The sequence below is a fragment of the Peromyscus eremicus genome, chromosome X, assembly GCF_949786415.1.
Source record: "Peromyscus eremicus chromosome X, PerEre_H2_v1, whole genome shotgun sequence".
In the NCBI taxonomy this organism is placed as follows: domain Eukaryota; kingdom Metazoa; phylum Chordata; class Mammalia; order Rodentia; family Cricetidae; genus Peromyscus; species Peromyscus eremicus.
In genome coordinates, this window is record NC_081439.1 from 55,402,107 (window position 1) to 55,417,257 (window position 15,151).

Genomic DNA, 15,151 nt, shown 5'->3' on the forward strand with positions numbered 1-15,151 from the left:
TGCTGGGATTAAAGGCGTGCGCCACCACCGCCTGGCTATTTTGCTTTTTTTAATTCAAAGAATTTGTGGTTATTTGTAGATTTTTTTTTTGATTTTGTTAAATAAATTAGACTGATCCTAGGTTTGATTCCTTATGAACCTCATTGATTTTTCTTAAAATCATAGTGTTATAATTAGAAGAGACTTTCAAAATTGTTTAGCTTTGGAGGTGTTGGACTCTTGAAGTAGTGGGCCCATAATTAGAGATTAACTCACGGCTTCTTAATTAATTGTGATTCTGAGAAGTGTACTTTTTGGCCATTCTTGTATGCTGTACTAATAGGTTTCTTGTTGCTGTTGTGTTGAGAATGGTATCATGATAGCCCAGGCTGACCTGGAACTCACTGTGTAGCTCAGGCTAGCCTTGACGTTGCAGCAATCTTGTGCTTTGCCTTTCTGAGTGCTGGGATTACAGATGTGTGCCACCATGCCTGGATTGCTAACAGGTATCTTGATGGACTTATTTTACCTTCAACTCCACATTTTTTTGGAAGACATAAAGGACTGTAGTGTTCCCACAAGTGCTTGTAATTCACACACATCCCAAAGGTTCGTACTCCAAAGACAACTATAGAAGGCTGAAACAATTTACACTCATCAAATCTGTGCCTCTCCGTGGAGCTTGTAACTTTATTTCCACCAGCGCTCTGTAATTTTTCACAACTGGTGAGTCCTTAAAGCCTTTGGGCATCTCACCAATGGCAAATGAGACCTGCGTGAGTTTGATATCTGAATGACTGTACTTCCATAAGAACTGATAAGCTTTTTGGGTAGTTTTTGATTCATTCTGAACATGAGCTAGGTAGGATTCAGCCATGTCTTCCCTATTCAGCATTTTATGGGGCCTCAAGGCCAGAAAGTTCTCTCTCTCTCTCTCTCTCTCTCTCTCTCTCTCTCTCTCTCTCTCTCTCTCTCTCTCCTTCCTATGGCCTTAAATGTCACTTCCCTCAGGGAGAGCTTTGCTGAAATTACCCCCATCCCCAAGAAGATTGGGGCACCCTGTCTGAATCTCCCTCTACATTTTTATTTATTGCAATTTTAACAGTTGTAGTTGAAATTGTAATTAAATAGTTATTTGTTGATGTGATTGGAATTTATAGAGACTGTTGATTACTAGTATATTCCCAACAGCTAACACAGTGACTGGCATGCAGTAGATACTTGAATAACTACATAAATGGATAAAACTTGTGCCATGAGGAATGGTGTTGAAGGGCACAAAGAGTGTTTGGCCTTAGGCAATGGAGAAGATTTCAGGAGGAGGGAATAACAGATGTGAATGAATTGTGTTCAAGGGTCCCAGACCAAGGAGTTCAAGAGCATTTGTGTAATGAGAACCAGGTAGGTAATAGGCAGGAGGATGGTGGAACAGTCCTGAATGATTAGTTCAGATATTGAGGTAAGATTCTTTAGTTGCTGTGATTGTAGATACTTGGATAGGGAAGTCTAGAAACTTAAGTTTTATGGTGACCAAATAAGGATATAAAGACCAGTTAGCACAATGGAGTAGTGGTCCTGAGAAAAGTGTGACCTATGTCAAGGTAGAGGGCAGGGCTGGGTCAGAGATAAAACATTATGACATTGGTGTGGAAGCACATACTTGTAGTTCCAGCTATTCAGGAGGTCCAGGGTGGAGGATTATTTGAGGCCAGGATTTTCAGCAGGCCTGGGCAATAGAGTGAGACCGGTCTCTAAAGAAAAGAAAATAGTCAAGAGAAAATGAAGAGGTTAAATCCATAGAAAGACAGTGGCCATGAAAGCAAGAGGTAGACTGAGGACATGATGTGATCAAGAAGAAAGATCAGGACTTGAGGAACCGTGTTGGCTGTGCACAGGAAAAGTGGGAGTGTCAGATACAGTATTGGGACATTTTAGTCTAAGGCAAGAAAGGCTTGGGTTTCAAGTAGACACTGGGTGATCGAGTCTAGTCTTAGATGCTTATAGAGGCAGCTAGAGCATCTTATAGGTGGTAGCTGAACCAAGGAATTAACAGTGCTTGGAAAAGGGAGCCGGAGACCGGGGCCCGGGGCCTAATGCTAGAGTACCAGCAACTACACCCACCAGCAGAGCAGCCCTTTCCATTATTGTGCAGAGAACATTATATCTCCTTTTGTCTGATCCTTTCCATACTTCGTCTTAGCCAAAAGGTCAGGAAATGGTTGTCTGTTCCAGAGTAAAATCTTGCCTTTACTTTGCATGACTGAAAGGCTCATTAAAGTCTATTTTCCAAACAAAAGATCAGTTTGTCCTCAAAGGTAAATTTTGCCTCTACTTCTGCAGAAACCAAAAAGCTTCTGGAAGCTGCCAAATATTTTATTTTCAGTCAGAAGGGCTTCAGAATGTTAGAGTTTAGTGGTGACAATCAAACACTTGCTTTTTTGTAGCACTGAGATGAAACTCGGGGTCACATGCATGATGGGCAAATGCTCTACCACTGTACTGTATCCTGAGCTGTGTGATTTGGGTGTGCATCAATTGTTCATTTGACTCTGCACCTCACTTTTGGAAATGTGTACTTCAGAAAGGTTCATACAATTATATAATGCAGCATTGATTGCAGTATTAAAAATTATAGGCTGTGTGTGTTGGTATTCTCAACACTCCAGAGGCTGAGGCAGGATTGCATTGAATTGAAGGCCAGCCTGGGCTATACAGCAAACGAAACACTAGGCTATCCTGGGTATATAGCAAGACCCTGTCTCAGTGAGCAAACAGTTTAAATGTACATTGACCAGGATATGACTGAATAAAATATATTACAGCCTCCATAACATGCAATGCTATGTGGCCATTAATGTGTATAAGGTCTTATATTTGTGTATTGATGTGAGTGGGTTTCTATGACATATCAGAGAATGAAAAAGTGTGTGTGTGAATCTGTGTGAGCTGTGAATACATGGATATAAAAGATGTATGGAGGTAAGCTTGGAAGGACACATAAGGAAAATACTAACAGTGGTTTGCTTCTGGATAGTGGAAGGAGGAAACCATACAGAAATTCAAAAGAAGAAAGTGGAAACATTTTTTTTTAAGTCAAGGGCTGCCTAGCATACATGAAGTCCTGGGTTTCACCCCCAGTGCTGCAAAATTTTTAAAATAAATCATGTGTTACTTTTGTAGGTTTTTTTTTGCAGTTGAAAAAAGGCATTTATTGGGGGTGAGGAAACACATACATGCAACAGACAAAGGAGAGTGGGGACTCAAAAAGCCAAAAAATCCTACTATTGTAGTTTTTTAAAAACTTTCCCAGAGCCAGTCCACACCTTTAATCCCAGCACTCGGGTGGCAGAGGCAGGTGGATCTCTGTGAGTTCGAGGCCAGCCTGGTCTACATAGTGGGTTCCAGGACAGCCAGACTACATAGAGAAATCCTGTCTCGAAAAAAACCAAAAACCAACTAAAACAAAACAGAAGAACAAAAATCCTCGCATTTGGGCAATGGCCTCTTTTGCATTGTCCTTTTTTTTTTTTTTTTTTTTTTTGGTTTTTCGAGACAGGGTTTCTCTGTGTAGCTTTGCGCCTTTCCTGGAACTCACTTGGTAGCCCAGGCTGGCCTCGAACTCACAGAGATCCGCCTGGCTCTGCCTCCCGAGTGCTGGGATTAAAGGCGTGCGCCACCACTGCCCGGCGTCTTTTTTTGGGGGGGGGGAGCTATGCCTGCCTTTGGACACTTTCTGCGGGATCATTGCCTTGCCATTACTCAAAACCAAACTGACTTCTCTATCAGACCAGTGGTTTCCAACTTGATGGGGAATCACAGTTGATGCTTTTTGAAGGCAGATCCCAGGGCTCAGCTCTCTCTGTGTATCAGAGGCTGGGTAGGGGGGCTTTCCAGAATTCTGATCTTAAGGCATGCTATGGTCCCTGAGAAACCCTGTTTCTGTACTGGCTTCTACTTGTGCCCCTTCTGGCTTCTTTTCTCTCTGTGTGATTAGCATTGGTAAAAGGGAAGGAGGAAGCAAAGTATGACTCATCGTGGATATCTTTGTGGGTCACAAATGGTTGGGTTTATTTGAATGGGAAAAATGAATAAAGTGCAGTTTAATAGACTTGAGATTTTAGTAATAGGTGGTGCTTCTTTAAAGTAGCCTGTTTGAAGTGGGGCCTCTCAGAAGGAAGGCTGGTCAAGTGGCTTCCTACGCAGTGACTTGGGCCTAAGAGATACCCTCCAAATAATGACTGCTTTTCTGGTAAGTGGAAGGGAAGGAAAAATCTTGCAAAGTCTCAGAATTTAGCTGTTTTTTAAGTGAAGCTTTTGTCCTGGGAAAATATTTAACAATATTAAGAGTCATGGTCTTAAGTCCGTTCCACATGCTTTTTTGTTGGGATGACGTTTTGTCTTTGTTCTACACAGTCTGTTAAGCAGTCTAGGATGTCGCTTATTGTTAAAGGGCTTGCCTAACATGCAGGAAGCCTCTGTTCCCTCCCTAGCCCTGTGGACCTGTTAACCTGGTTAGTAATGCCCCCCCAAAGTGTGTTGAGCAACCTCAGTGGCTCCCAGTAGTTAGTGTCTGGAACTAAAGCATAGGCTCTCCTGGAGCTACAGCTAGGACAGGTGTGAGGCACTGTGGGTGCTGGGAACCAAACCCGGTCCTCTGCAAGAGCAGCCGGGGCTCTTAATCACTGAGCCAGCTCTCCAGCCCCACAGTACTTCTTGATTACCTTTGAAGATCCTCTGTGAAGCTGGCGCCCATCACTTAATAAATCATTTGCTTTATTAGTTTGATAACAGATGGACACAGTTTTCTAAATTGTCCCTCATTTACTCAACAGTCATTTAGCACAGGCTACTCGGTGCCTCTGGACATTAGGTAACTGTCCAAATAGAAGTCAGAAACTGCTAAGGAGTGAAACTCCAGGGGGTTCATCTGAATAAGAATAATTATGAACTCAGTCTAAGGAACTTGAAAACCAGTAACAGATTCCTCAAAGCAACATCATTGCTCCCCTTCCCTCCATTACTTTAATCGGGTCCCCTGGTCCAGAATTATCAACCTTGGATTATGAGTTTTGAGGAAATGGTGGTTTGGTGGTTGTTTTTACAGGATTTTTTTTTTTTTGAAACACAGTTACTAAGCAACCACTGTGACCTGCTGCTGCTCAGTTAGAGTTCAGTGGGCAGGGTCACCTCCAAAGAAGGCAATTCATAGACAAGAACAAAATGCTTGCAGATAGATTGGATGCCATTTTGCTGCTACTGTTCGGAGTTTGGGGGTTGTGTTGTTTTAGTGAGGCAGGGTCTTATTCTGTACTCCAGGCGAGCCTGGAATTTATGACGCTTCTGCCCTCGCCTTCTGGGTGCTATGATTACAGGTTTGAGCCACTGTGCTAGACTGGTTCCGGGTTCTGTGTATAGTTCTTTGATTCATCATCACCAAGGAAGTGCTGTCTGGTCAAATCTCTTGCTTGCATGGTTCTTCCCTGAGTGAGTGAGCTAGGAGGGAGGGCCTAGAAGGAAGGAGCAAGAAATGATCCCTGATCAGGGTTAGAGGCTAAGCCCTGGGGTGAGGCCAGTATCCTGTCTCTCTGAGCAGCCCAAGGCTTCTATGACAAATCAGTCTCCACCCTCTACATTTAGATTAGGACGTCTTATTTATATTGATGTGCTTGCTGCCTTGTAACTCTCAGAACAGGGACAATGTCCAGCTGCTGTGCACCCCCCCCCCTCCATTTAATAGGTGAGTCAGTGACTCCACTGCTTCCTCCAGGATTGTAGGGACAGGAGTAAGTAATGAGGACAAATCACCATAGCACTCACTGCGTGATGAATGAAAGAACACATGAATTTAACCAGTTGGCTTCATTGAAAGCACAGTGAAGAAAAAGCAACTTTGAGAAGAGGTTATTTACGTGACTTTTAACTCCACTCCCTCCTCCCCTTGGCTTCTTAGCATTTCCCTTTTCACCCAGCTGAAGGTCAGGTTGCTTTGCCCAGGGAGCCGAGGGAGGTGAGGGGGAGGGCAGGTGTTGGAGCAGGTGTTGTGTTTTCTCCCACAGAGTCACACAGACTAGGTGGGGTTGCTTCTTGCCAGCCCCTCTGTGGTGCATAAAGATGCTTTTGTGGAAGTTTTTCCCTGAAAGTGTTTTTAAGCAGTTGTCCAACCTTCAACCTCCAGCATAAATTCTGACTGCCTTTAAAGTCAGCTTGTCACGGAAGTACGCCTTGTTTTCTGCCATTTCTATAGCCTGTGCCTCTCAGTATACCCCATTTTACATAGCAATTATAGACCTGAAAAATGTTGTGTAAGGAGACATTTAGATTTAATGCTTGACAAATGATTGCAGTTAGTTTCTTTTTAGACTTTGTACTGGGATCCACTATCTCCCACTAAAAAAGTCATCCTGGGAAAACTGTCCTCCTTACCTAACCATGATTGAATGGCCTCTGGTCCTTTCCAGCCCCCCGCCCTGCGTCTCAGGGCCATCTGTTCTCTGCAGTCCGCTTTTTGGGAAAGTCTCCTTGCCCATCTGCTCTCCTTTGGCCTTAGTGCCTGCTCTAAAGATTTATAAAGGCTGCCCTGGAACCTCTTTCCAGTTGTTATTTTTTAAGGATCAGTGACATTTTGAAGCAGATAAAAGCAGTTTCCATTTTACATGCCCAAATGCAACTCTTTTCTTCTAGGTGCTTTTTTTCCCCCTGGGGCGGGGGGGGGGGTTTGGTCTGTCTTTCTCAACTTGGGGGAGGGACTCTGCTTATCAAAGCGAAGAATCCACCTCCCCGCTGCTTTGAAGCCAAGTCCCCGGGCTTTCTGGCCGCGGGTGTGCTGGCCCAGGGAGCTCCTTGGTTCATTCTTTCCTGTCTTTCCCCTTGTCTCCCTGACAGAGTACAGTCGCTTTGAATCCAAGATACATGACTTGCGAGAACAAATGATGAACAGCAGCATGAGTTCTGGGTCTGGGTCTCTCCGAACCAGCGAGAAGAGGTCCTTGTACGTCAGGTAAGTTGCCCCTCTGAGCACCAGGCCCAGCCTTTCTTGTCTAACTGGTAGGGTGGGGATTGTGTACTCCCTGCACTAAAACTACACTTTGCACTGTGTGCTCAGGCTATGTATTTTATGGTCAGTATCTCCTCCCTTTTGTGAACTGGTTTCTTCCTCTTCGCTCATGAATGAGTCAGTACGGGAAATGTTCAGTTTGCTCTAATTGTACGACTATTAGGTGATTGTTGCTAGTCAGCATTCAAATAACACTTGAATATTCAAAGCATGTTGCTTGCAATCTGTGCTTTGAGGGGAAACTTAGCATCCCCATCCCCATCCCCATCCCCATCCCCTTCCACTTCCATATATATATGTGTATATATATATATATATATATATACATATATATATATATATACATGATAGACACGAAGAGCATATCAGTTATCACAGTGTTCTAGTACAGGGTCTCTTAAGAGACCAAAGAGCTGGCAGGTTGCTGTAATCTGGATATTTTGCTATGTCTCTATCCCCCTCTCTCCACCCGCTGCATGTGAATCATAGGACAAGATAGTGTATGCTCCCTAAGAAGGGAAAGGCAGGGACAGATGATCACATTGCACTAACTGATAAAAGCTGTGTGACGGCATTGTCAAAGACTGAGCTGTTACCCTTGAGGGGATCCAAGTACAAAACCTCACTTGGTAGACTAATAAGGGGACACTGAACGTTTCTTAAAATTAGAGGTAATTTCCTTCTTCCTGCCAGGCTCTTGAGCAAAACTCCAACAGTCTGGCCAGCAGTACACTGTATCTCTTCAAGGTCAGACACCTTACAGGAAGGTGGTGGGATTACTTCCCAGAGCCAGAAGTAGTTCCAGGCTTATTTAACTGGTTGAACATTTTATGGTGGCCTCTGCTACTTGCTGGAGGCGGGAAGGAGAGGCCAGTTGCCTGGTAACATGACAATTACTGTGTCCTTGGGGTGTGAAATGACGGTAGCTAGCTGATGTCAATGCTAATTGCAGTTCTCACGTGCTGGCTTTTCTTTTTCCACAGTTGGTTGTCACTGACCCTGCTGCAGGGAGTCAGCCTAGGGAGCAGTTTGTGCATCTGAGGCCCACTAGAACCCTTTGAGCTCTTTTCTGAAGTGAACCCTGCACTCTACTCTTTGTGGGTGGAGAGCATTTGCTGCATTCACCTCCTGCTGGCAGCAGAGAAGGGTAGAGAGGCTTGGCAAGGTCCAGCCATCTTTCCAGTCTCCGCCTGGAGATAAAGGCCCGTTGGTGGTCACCAAAGCCCTAGCTTGGGATCTACAACATGGACAGTGGGTCTCTGATGGGAGGAACCATCATGTGCTGTCACCCCCAAAAGTGGGTAATACTTATGTGACTTGGTCAGGATTGTTCCGTTCTGTGCTTCCAGCCCCCGCAGATGTGGCACTCCAGTGTGCGTGGGAAGCTCTCTTTAGGCAAGACAGTTCCTTCAGAGAGCTTTATTTTTAGATCTCTCCTCTCCGCCTAGCCTCTGCTAGTGCTGTCCCTGCCTGGGTAGGGGAACCGGGCACCGCTCTTGATGTGGAGCACCTTTCTGTGGCTCAGGCAAGGTGGCCACTCAGCTGGACTCTGGGAAGGAAGGGGAAGACCACGACTCTCCGTCTAGTGAAGCCATTTTATATGATCTGCTCCTAACCTTGCCTAGATAACTGTGTCCCCTGAGGACAGTAGATGTGATTTAGGATGAAAACTGCTTGTGATCACTAGATGTAACCAGGGGAGAGATAATGTTTTATGGTTCCAGCTGGGAGTGGGAGCCCTTTCCTGGGTTAACCCCTTGGTCTGCTCTCCTCTGTCCCTGCTGCAGCCTTTATACTGTACTCTTGGTTCTGGTTCTTCTGTACGTGAACACACTTGTCTCTTTCATGTATGGTGGTGGTGGAGAGTGGGGAGTATTTGGGACTTGAACTTAGGGCCTCACACATGTTAGGCAAGCACTCTATCACTCAGCTCCATCTCAGCTCCCTTAAGTTATTTGTTTTAAGATATGCGTGGTCTTACTACATTGCTCAGGCTGGCCTGTAAAACACTTTGTAGCCCAACACAGTCTTTGAATTTATGGTCCTCTTGCCTCAGCTTTTTGAGTAGTTGGGATTACAGGCCTGCACAACTAGTTTCAACTTGTTTCTTACATTCCTAAAAAGGAAAAAAATTCCATTGATACCAACAATTCCTTAAACTATTCCGTCCTCTCTTCTTTCACTGAATCCTGTGGCAGGACACACTAGTTCCTTAAAAGATGACTATGACTGTGTAGAAAAGCGAGTCCTTTAGTCAAACTGGACAAATGCAGGCTTAAACGGAGGGAAATGGGGTTCTTCTTGGTGTATGTGTGCCCTCAGCTGTATGCCTGCATACCTGTGTGCGCATGGGTGTAGGCCAGGCTGACCGCTGGTGATCCCAAGATCCTCTCGCCTCTGCTTGCCCAGCCCTGGGATTGCAGGCATGTACTGTCCTGCCTGGCATTGTTATGCAGGTGCTAGGGATTGAAGTCAGGTCCTCATGTTTGCAGGGCAAGTACTTTTCTACCTGAGCCTTGTCCCAAACCCCAAGACCGGGCTTCTTCACTCTTCTTAGTGTCCAGAATGCACTGTCTTAGGCAGGGTTGCCCCCGTGAAATAGGAACAAAGGAATATCATTTGCAGAAGCCTACCCTTCTAACATTCAGGCTGGGAAATTTGGGAGTTAGCTGTCCTCTCTGCTGCCACTTCTTCCAATCACTTTTGTCAGTGACCTTACATGACATGAGCACTGGCTTTGCAGCCTGGTGATCGGACTCCTGAGCAGCCCAAGAAGGCTCCAGAGGGACATTTGTCAGGGATCAGCAGTGACCTTGTGGCCATCACATTCAGTGACTGGCTCACTGGTTCTTCAACACCAGTCCGACCTCTTTATCACCTGTGTCTCCACAGTTCTTGCCTTCTGCTTTAAAGGCTCTGTCTACCTTGCTAACGGTCTCTAGACACCTCATTGGCTCTCATCCTGAGATGGCAATACCATTGCTTTGCACAGCTTTACATCGTATCATTGTGGAAATGACAGCCTTGATTTCTTACCAAACCTCAAGCCTACATCTCAACAACCTGATGGACATATTCAGAAAATAAAGCTGCTCACCTCATGCCTCCAACGAACTGGACTCTCCTCCCTCCCTCCTCCCAGCTTTCCTTAAGTTAATTGCCTTGCCTTGTCATGTGGAAAAGGAATTAGATTTGTTCTGTCACCCAAGGCATATTTCAGTTCAGTGTGAGGAAGAAAGAGTTCATAATAAAAAGGCTGAGAAGGATTGGACTGCTGTTTGAGAGAAGATACTTGATTTTTTTGGTCACTGAAGGAGTTATACAAGAGCCTGCGTGACCTTTTGCCCTGGGCATTGCAGAGAGTTAAAACCTGTTCTGCTCAGAAGCTTTCCATAGTACACTGGCACCTTCAGCTTCAAGAGAACCATCATCACCATACAGCATGACCTTTAGTATTGTTTTTAAAATGTTTTTTAAAATCCTTTAAGTAATGCTGATGATCCCATTTTTGCATATGAGAAAACTGAGGCTTGACCCAGACTGCTAAGAAGTTCCCAAGTTGGAATGTGAACTGAGCTGCACTGACCTTTAATGAAGTGTAATTCTTTGAGTGTTTCCCCAACCCACTGACTGATGATGGCAGTTGGATGGAGTGCTGGTGAAAAGATATCCCTAGCTACCTCTTGTGGAGAGGTTCAGGTCACTGTGCATAGTGATTTTCTTGTTGTTGCTATTGTTTGTTGGGTCAGTTGGTATTTCCCTCTTAGTACTCAGGGTTGATTGAACCTAGGGCTTCACACATGCTGCCACTGGGCTACATCCTCAGCGCTCTTTTTTCCTTTTTGGTTTCTTTTGAGAGAGTCTCAGTGTGAACCAGGCTGACCTCAATCTTGTGATCCTCCTACCCCAGCATCTCAAGTAGCTGGGATTACAGGCCTATGCCACCAGGTCTGCTACAAAATGTGTTTTTAACAGTCCGACTGCTCAAGAATGGCCACTTTATGCCATGATTGATGCTTATTTTGACATCAGTGCAGCAACTAAACATTCTGTTTCCTGTTCTGTGGAAGGCAGTAGTGCAGAACTAATAACTTGAGCCCGGTTGCTGGGGTAGATTCAGGGAAGCAGGTCTGCTTCCTGTCCTGGCTCCCCTCTATTTGGGGTGATGCAGCTGGAGTCTGCAGTTCGGGGTTCAGTTTCCCCTCTTGACACTTTTCTCGCTGCTCCTCCTACCTCCCCCGGGTTCTAGTTCGCTCTTGTTTGCAGAGCTGTTTTAGAGGAGGCAGTCCCTCTCATGGCTGCGCTGAGGCTGTGACTGTTCTGACCATAGGGGTGATGGGAGTTCTGAAGAGGGGAGCAGGAGGAAGGAGGGAAGGTAACGGTGTTTGGGCACTGCCAGTTGGCTTTAAAGCCACCAGGAACTTAGTGAGAAAGGCCTTTCCTCTCTTTGCCATACTAGAATCATCTCTTATTGGGTGAGTGATGAACAGAGCCTTTCTCTGTGCCCAGCTAGGGCTTTCGCTCAGGTACTGCAGTGTTTGCTGGTAGAGACCACAGAAATCACCTTTCATGCCACTGGCTCCCAGTGGCTTGGCTAGGTGTTTAATTTAGACCATTTGCATGTGAAGCCAAGGCAAAGCTGCTGAATAGGTTAGAATTCCAGCGGTGACTTTGATTTTATAAATGAATAGATGAATGAGTGACCTTGGCCTCTAAAGGTTGCCATGAGGCTTAATTGTGCAATTGTGGAAGTAGCTTTTGAAAGTCTGTGCGGCCTCCTCTGGCTGCATTCTTTGCAGCCTCAGGACGCCATTCTGGCGGTTTCGGAGTCTTGGTCTCCTGGCTGGCCATCTCCCAGCCTTCTTCCCACTCTAAAATGGAAATCCTGTTGGGGCATCTGTAGTTTCCATTCAATGAGGTGATGTTAGTATCTTGGCTTGGTCATCAAAAAAGACCAGAGAGAGTGCTTCTTCCATCCAGAGCAGGACACTTTGCTCAGTGGCGTTCATTGAAGCCCAGCTTGGTTTATTCATTAATAAGTCTCAGTAGTAGATGAAGATGCTAATCAGAAACTATTGACAGGCTTTACTATCTAACAGAATTTGGGAGTGGTGACAATATTAATTTATTTTTGGAGGGCTAGGGGTCAAATATAGGGCCTCACATGTACTAGGCAAGTACTTTACTGCTGAACTGCACATCCAGGCTATTGTTAAAAGCACCAGTAATGTATGGAAGGCATCAGTGCTACCAGTGGCTGCTGGGAAAGGGCCTGCTTCCAGGAGCTAGTGCTAGTCATCCTTCTGTTCATTCCATCATCTGCAGGGCCTGTGAGCCCTGTGTGGTCTCTTATTGGGAGTTGTTGGTCCTTGAATGGCCCTTAAGGTTCTTGGTTGCCCTTCAGGGCCTGGCACTTTTAGATAGACTAGAGATGAACTTCCTGACCTCCTTTTTTGAAGGTGCACCAAGATGACTCTGCTGGCCACATTTGGTGCTCCTCTTATGAGTGTACCCATGAAAGTTTGGCTTTAGAATTTTAGGATGTTCTTAGAGGCTGCTGGAAACTTTAATTTTGTACCAAGGTCAAGAACTGATGTGTACTTTATGGTTTTCTGTGCTTGTGTTAGGCCAACCAGGCAATGGATGGTCTGTACAGTGTTTGAATTATATGCTCTCTAACATATATGGCATTTAGCAATGCGCCAGGCCTCAGCTGCAGTAGAAGGGAAATGAAGCAGAGCATTGAGGGATAATACTTTGAGGGTGTTCTGTGGGATAGCCTGGGCTCATCTACCCTTCACAAGCACTCAGAAGGTCTTCCTTGGTGATAATACTATGAAAACTCAAAAGGAATCATGTGAGAATTAATTGCAATAAATAGAAATTATAAAGGGATGGATTAAAAAGCAGGATCACAAAACAAGGAGAAACTTGACCTAGGTCATGGAGGATTTGTGCAGGGGACCGAGGTGAGCCACACAACCCAGGCAGGACAGATGGCCTTCCCTAGGTCAGGAGATGGGCATAATCCTGGGTCTTGTGGAAGCAGCCCTGTGAGGCTAGTAGTACTAAGATGTTCCTGTTTGTACTGTGTTGGGAACCCTGGCTAACCAGTTCCCGCCAGGTAGCTGTGTTTTCATTAAGGTGCCACAGTGGCTGTGCAAGGTGCTTATGATTTCTCTGGGTCTTTTATACTCAAGCCTCACAATTTAAGATCGGAACTACAGAGACTTTCGCTAGGTAATCGGTTTGCTTAGAGCTAATTATATCCTTGCTTTCCCCTCCACTAGAGAAGGGTCAGCCGAGACGAAGATGGGCAGAGTTCCTCAGAACATAGCACATTGGCCCTGTGAGTGGTCGCGTGCAAGATCCCTTTGAGGATATTTCAAAGGTCACCTCTTAAACAATATAGCTTCCAAGACCTTTGGAAACATTGTCTCCCGAGAGAAGCAGGCTGCGGCCTTCCATGTTGGTGTGCTGCAGAGCAGCAGGGCCGTGAGCCTGTGCGCTCGGGGAAGCCCTGTCCCTGCTCGTGCTGGTGGAGCAGCTCTGCAGCCTTCCTTGTTTTGTGCTCTTACTCTCTCTCCCCAGGCCTAATTTATTGTAGCTTCTTCTCCAAACAAGTCCCTGTCTTGTCTGCTTTGACCTTGATGATTGGAAAGTTGTAGGGGCCCCAGGATCTGCCTCTTCTTGGGGCTTCTTTGATACACAGCCACGGTCAGAGGCTGGGAAGCTGCCTTCTGCTATGTACACAGAGCACTGTGGCTGTGGACTTGGGAGTGGTAATATTTTTGGAAGCTCTGGCCTTTCATGACACAGTGTTTCTCAGTGACTTCACTGATCCTTAACTTAACCTCAACTTTGTAAAATCCTTTTTATTGGGCTGACAAGATGGCCCAGTGGGTGAAGGTGCTTCCCATTGAAGCCTGGTGACCTGAGTTTGATTGGCTGGATCCCACCTAAAGGTTAAAGCAGATAACCAACCCCACAAAGTTGTTCTCTGATCTCCACGATGTGCTGTGACATATATGGCCAACAGCAACAATAATAATTGAGGAAGAAAGTCAAAATTCATAAGTTAAAAAGAAAGGATTCAGAAAAAAAGGGGGTGTTTCTCAGGCTTTTAATCTTCCAACACACCTGTCCTCAGGTAAGCTTACTTGTGTACACACACAGTGGCGGATCATTTTAGTATGTCCTTTTTTAGGTGTGTGAGGACAAAGGTTTGGCTTTCTTTTTTCTTTCCTGCTGTCTCTTTGAATCAGATGTTGAAATGGTCCTGTGTCATTTAGGCCTTGCATATGGTAAGCTTCAATTCCATGACAGTGATTCGGTTTGGCTGAAAAGGGGCCAGTATCTACCTTAACTTCCTTAGGATAAAAGTGGAGAGGAGGAGCTCTGAGGGTCTTGGAGGAAAGAGATGCTTAGAATAAAAGGCCTGTCTCTTTGTTAGAGCTCTAGGCTGCTTGGCAGACTGTCATTGATAGAAGGCGACAGTTTTTCTTTTACATTCTGTGACAATTTCACAGGAGTGTTGGAGTAGGGGGAAGGAGAGAGAGAGAGATGAATTTTGGTCAGTTGTCATCCCCATTACCCTCTCTTGTCCCTTTTGTTTGTGACCCACTGAGGTTAATTATGGTTGCTTGCATAAGCATGAATGTCGAGTTATTTACTGGAGCTTGGGGAACTTATCTATGGCATAGAAAAAAAATGACTCCCTTCTCTTCCAGCAACCATGTTAGATGTCCACAGTTTAGTATCCTTTTTCTTAAAAAAATTTAGTTTAAAAAAACGTGCATGAGTGTTTTGCCTGCACGTATGTATGTGCACAGTGTGTGTGCCTGGTACCTGTGGAGGTCAGAAGATGGGGTCCGGTCTCCTGGAACTGGAAGTATGAATGGTTGTGAGCCACCATGTGGGTACTAAGAACTGAACCTGGGTCCTCTGCAAGAGCAACAAGTGCTCTTAACCTCTGAGCCATGTTTCCAGCCCATAGCATGCTTTTCAAAGATCTTAGAGGATAGCTGACATATTTTTAAATGTTTAGTAGGGTTTAATTTATATTCCTTTTTCGGCTACATGAAACATGCTATGTGAGACATTGAATTTAATACTCCT

At 45.2% G+C, this 15,151-nt stretch overlaps 1 protein-coding gene across 5 annotated transcripts in view; it reads left to right on the forward strand.

Annotated features, from left to right (window-relative positions):
• Dlg3 (discs large MAGUK scaffold protein 3) overlaps nucleotides 1-15,151 on the forward strand; it is a 52,509-nt gene that overhangs the window by 23,367 nt on the left and 13,991 nt on the right. For all 5 annotated transcript variants that reach the window (XM_059250105.1, XM_059250104.1, XM_059250106.1 and 2 more), the window contains one exon: nucleotides 6,862-6,976. In XM_059250105.1, the coding sequence (XP_059106088.1) occupies nucleotides 6,862-6,976 (115 nt within the window). The remainder of the gene's footprint in view (nucleotides 1-6,861; nucleotides 6,977-15,151) is intronic.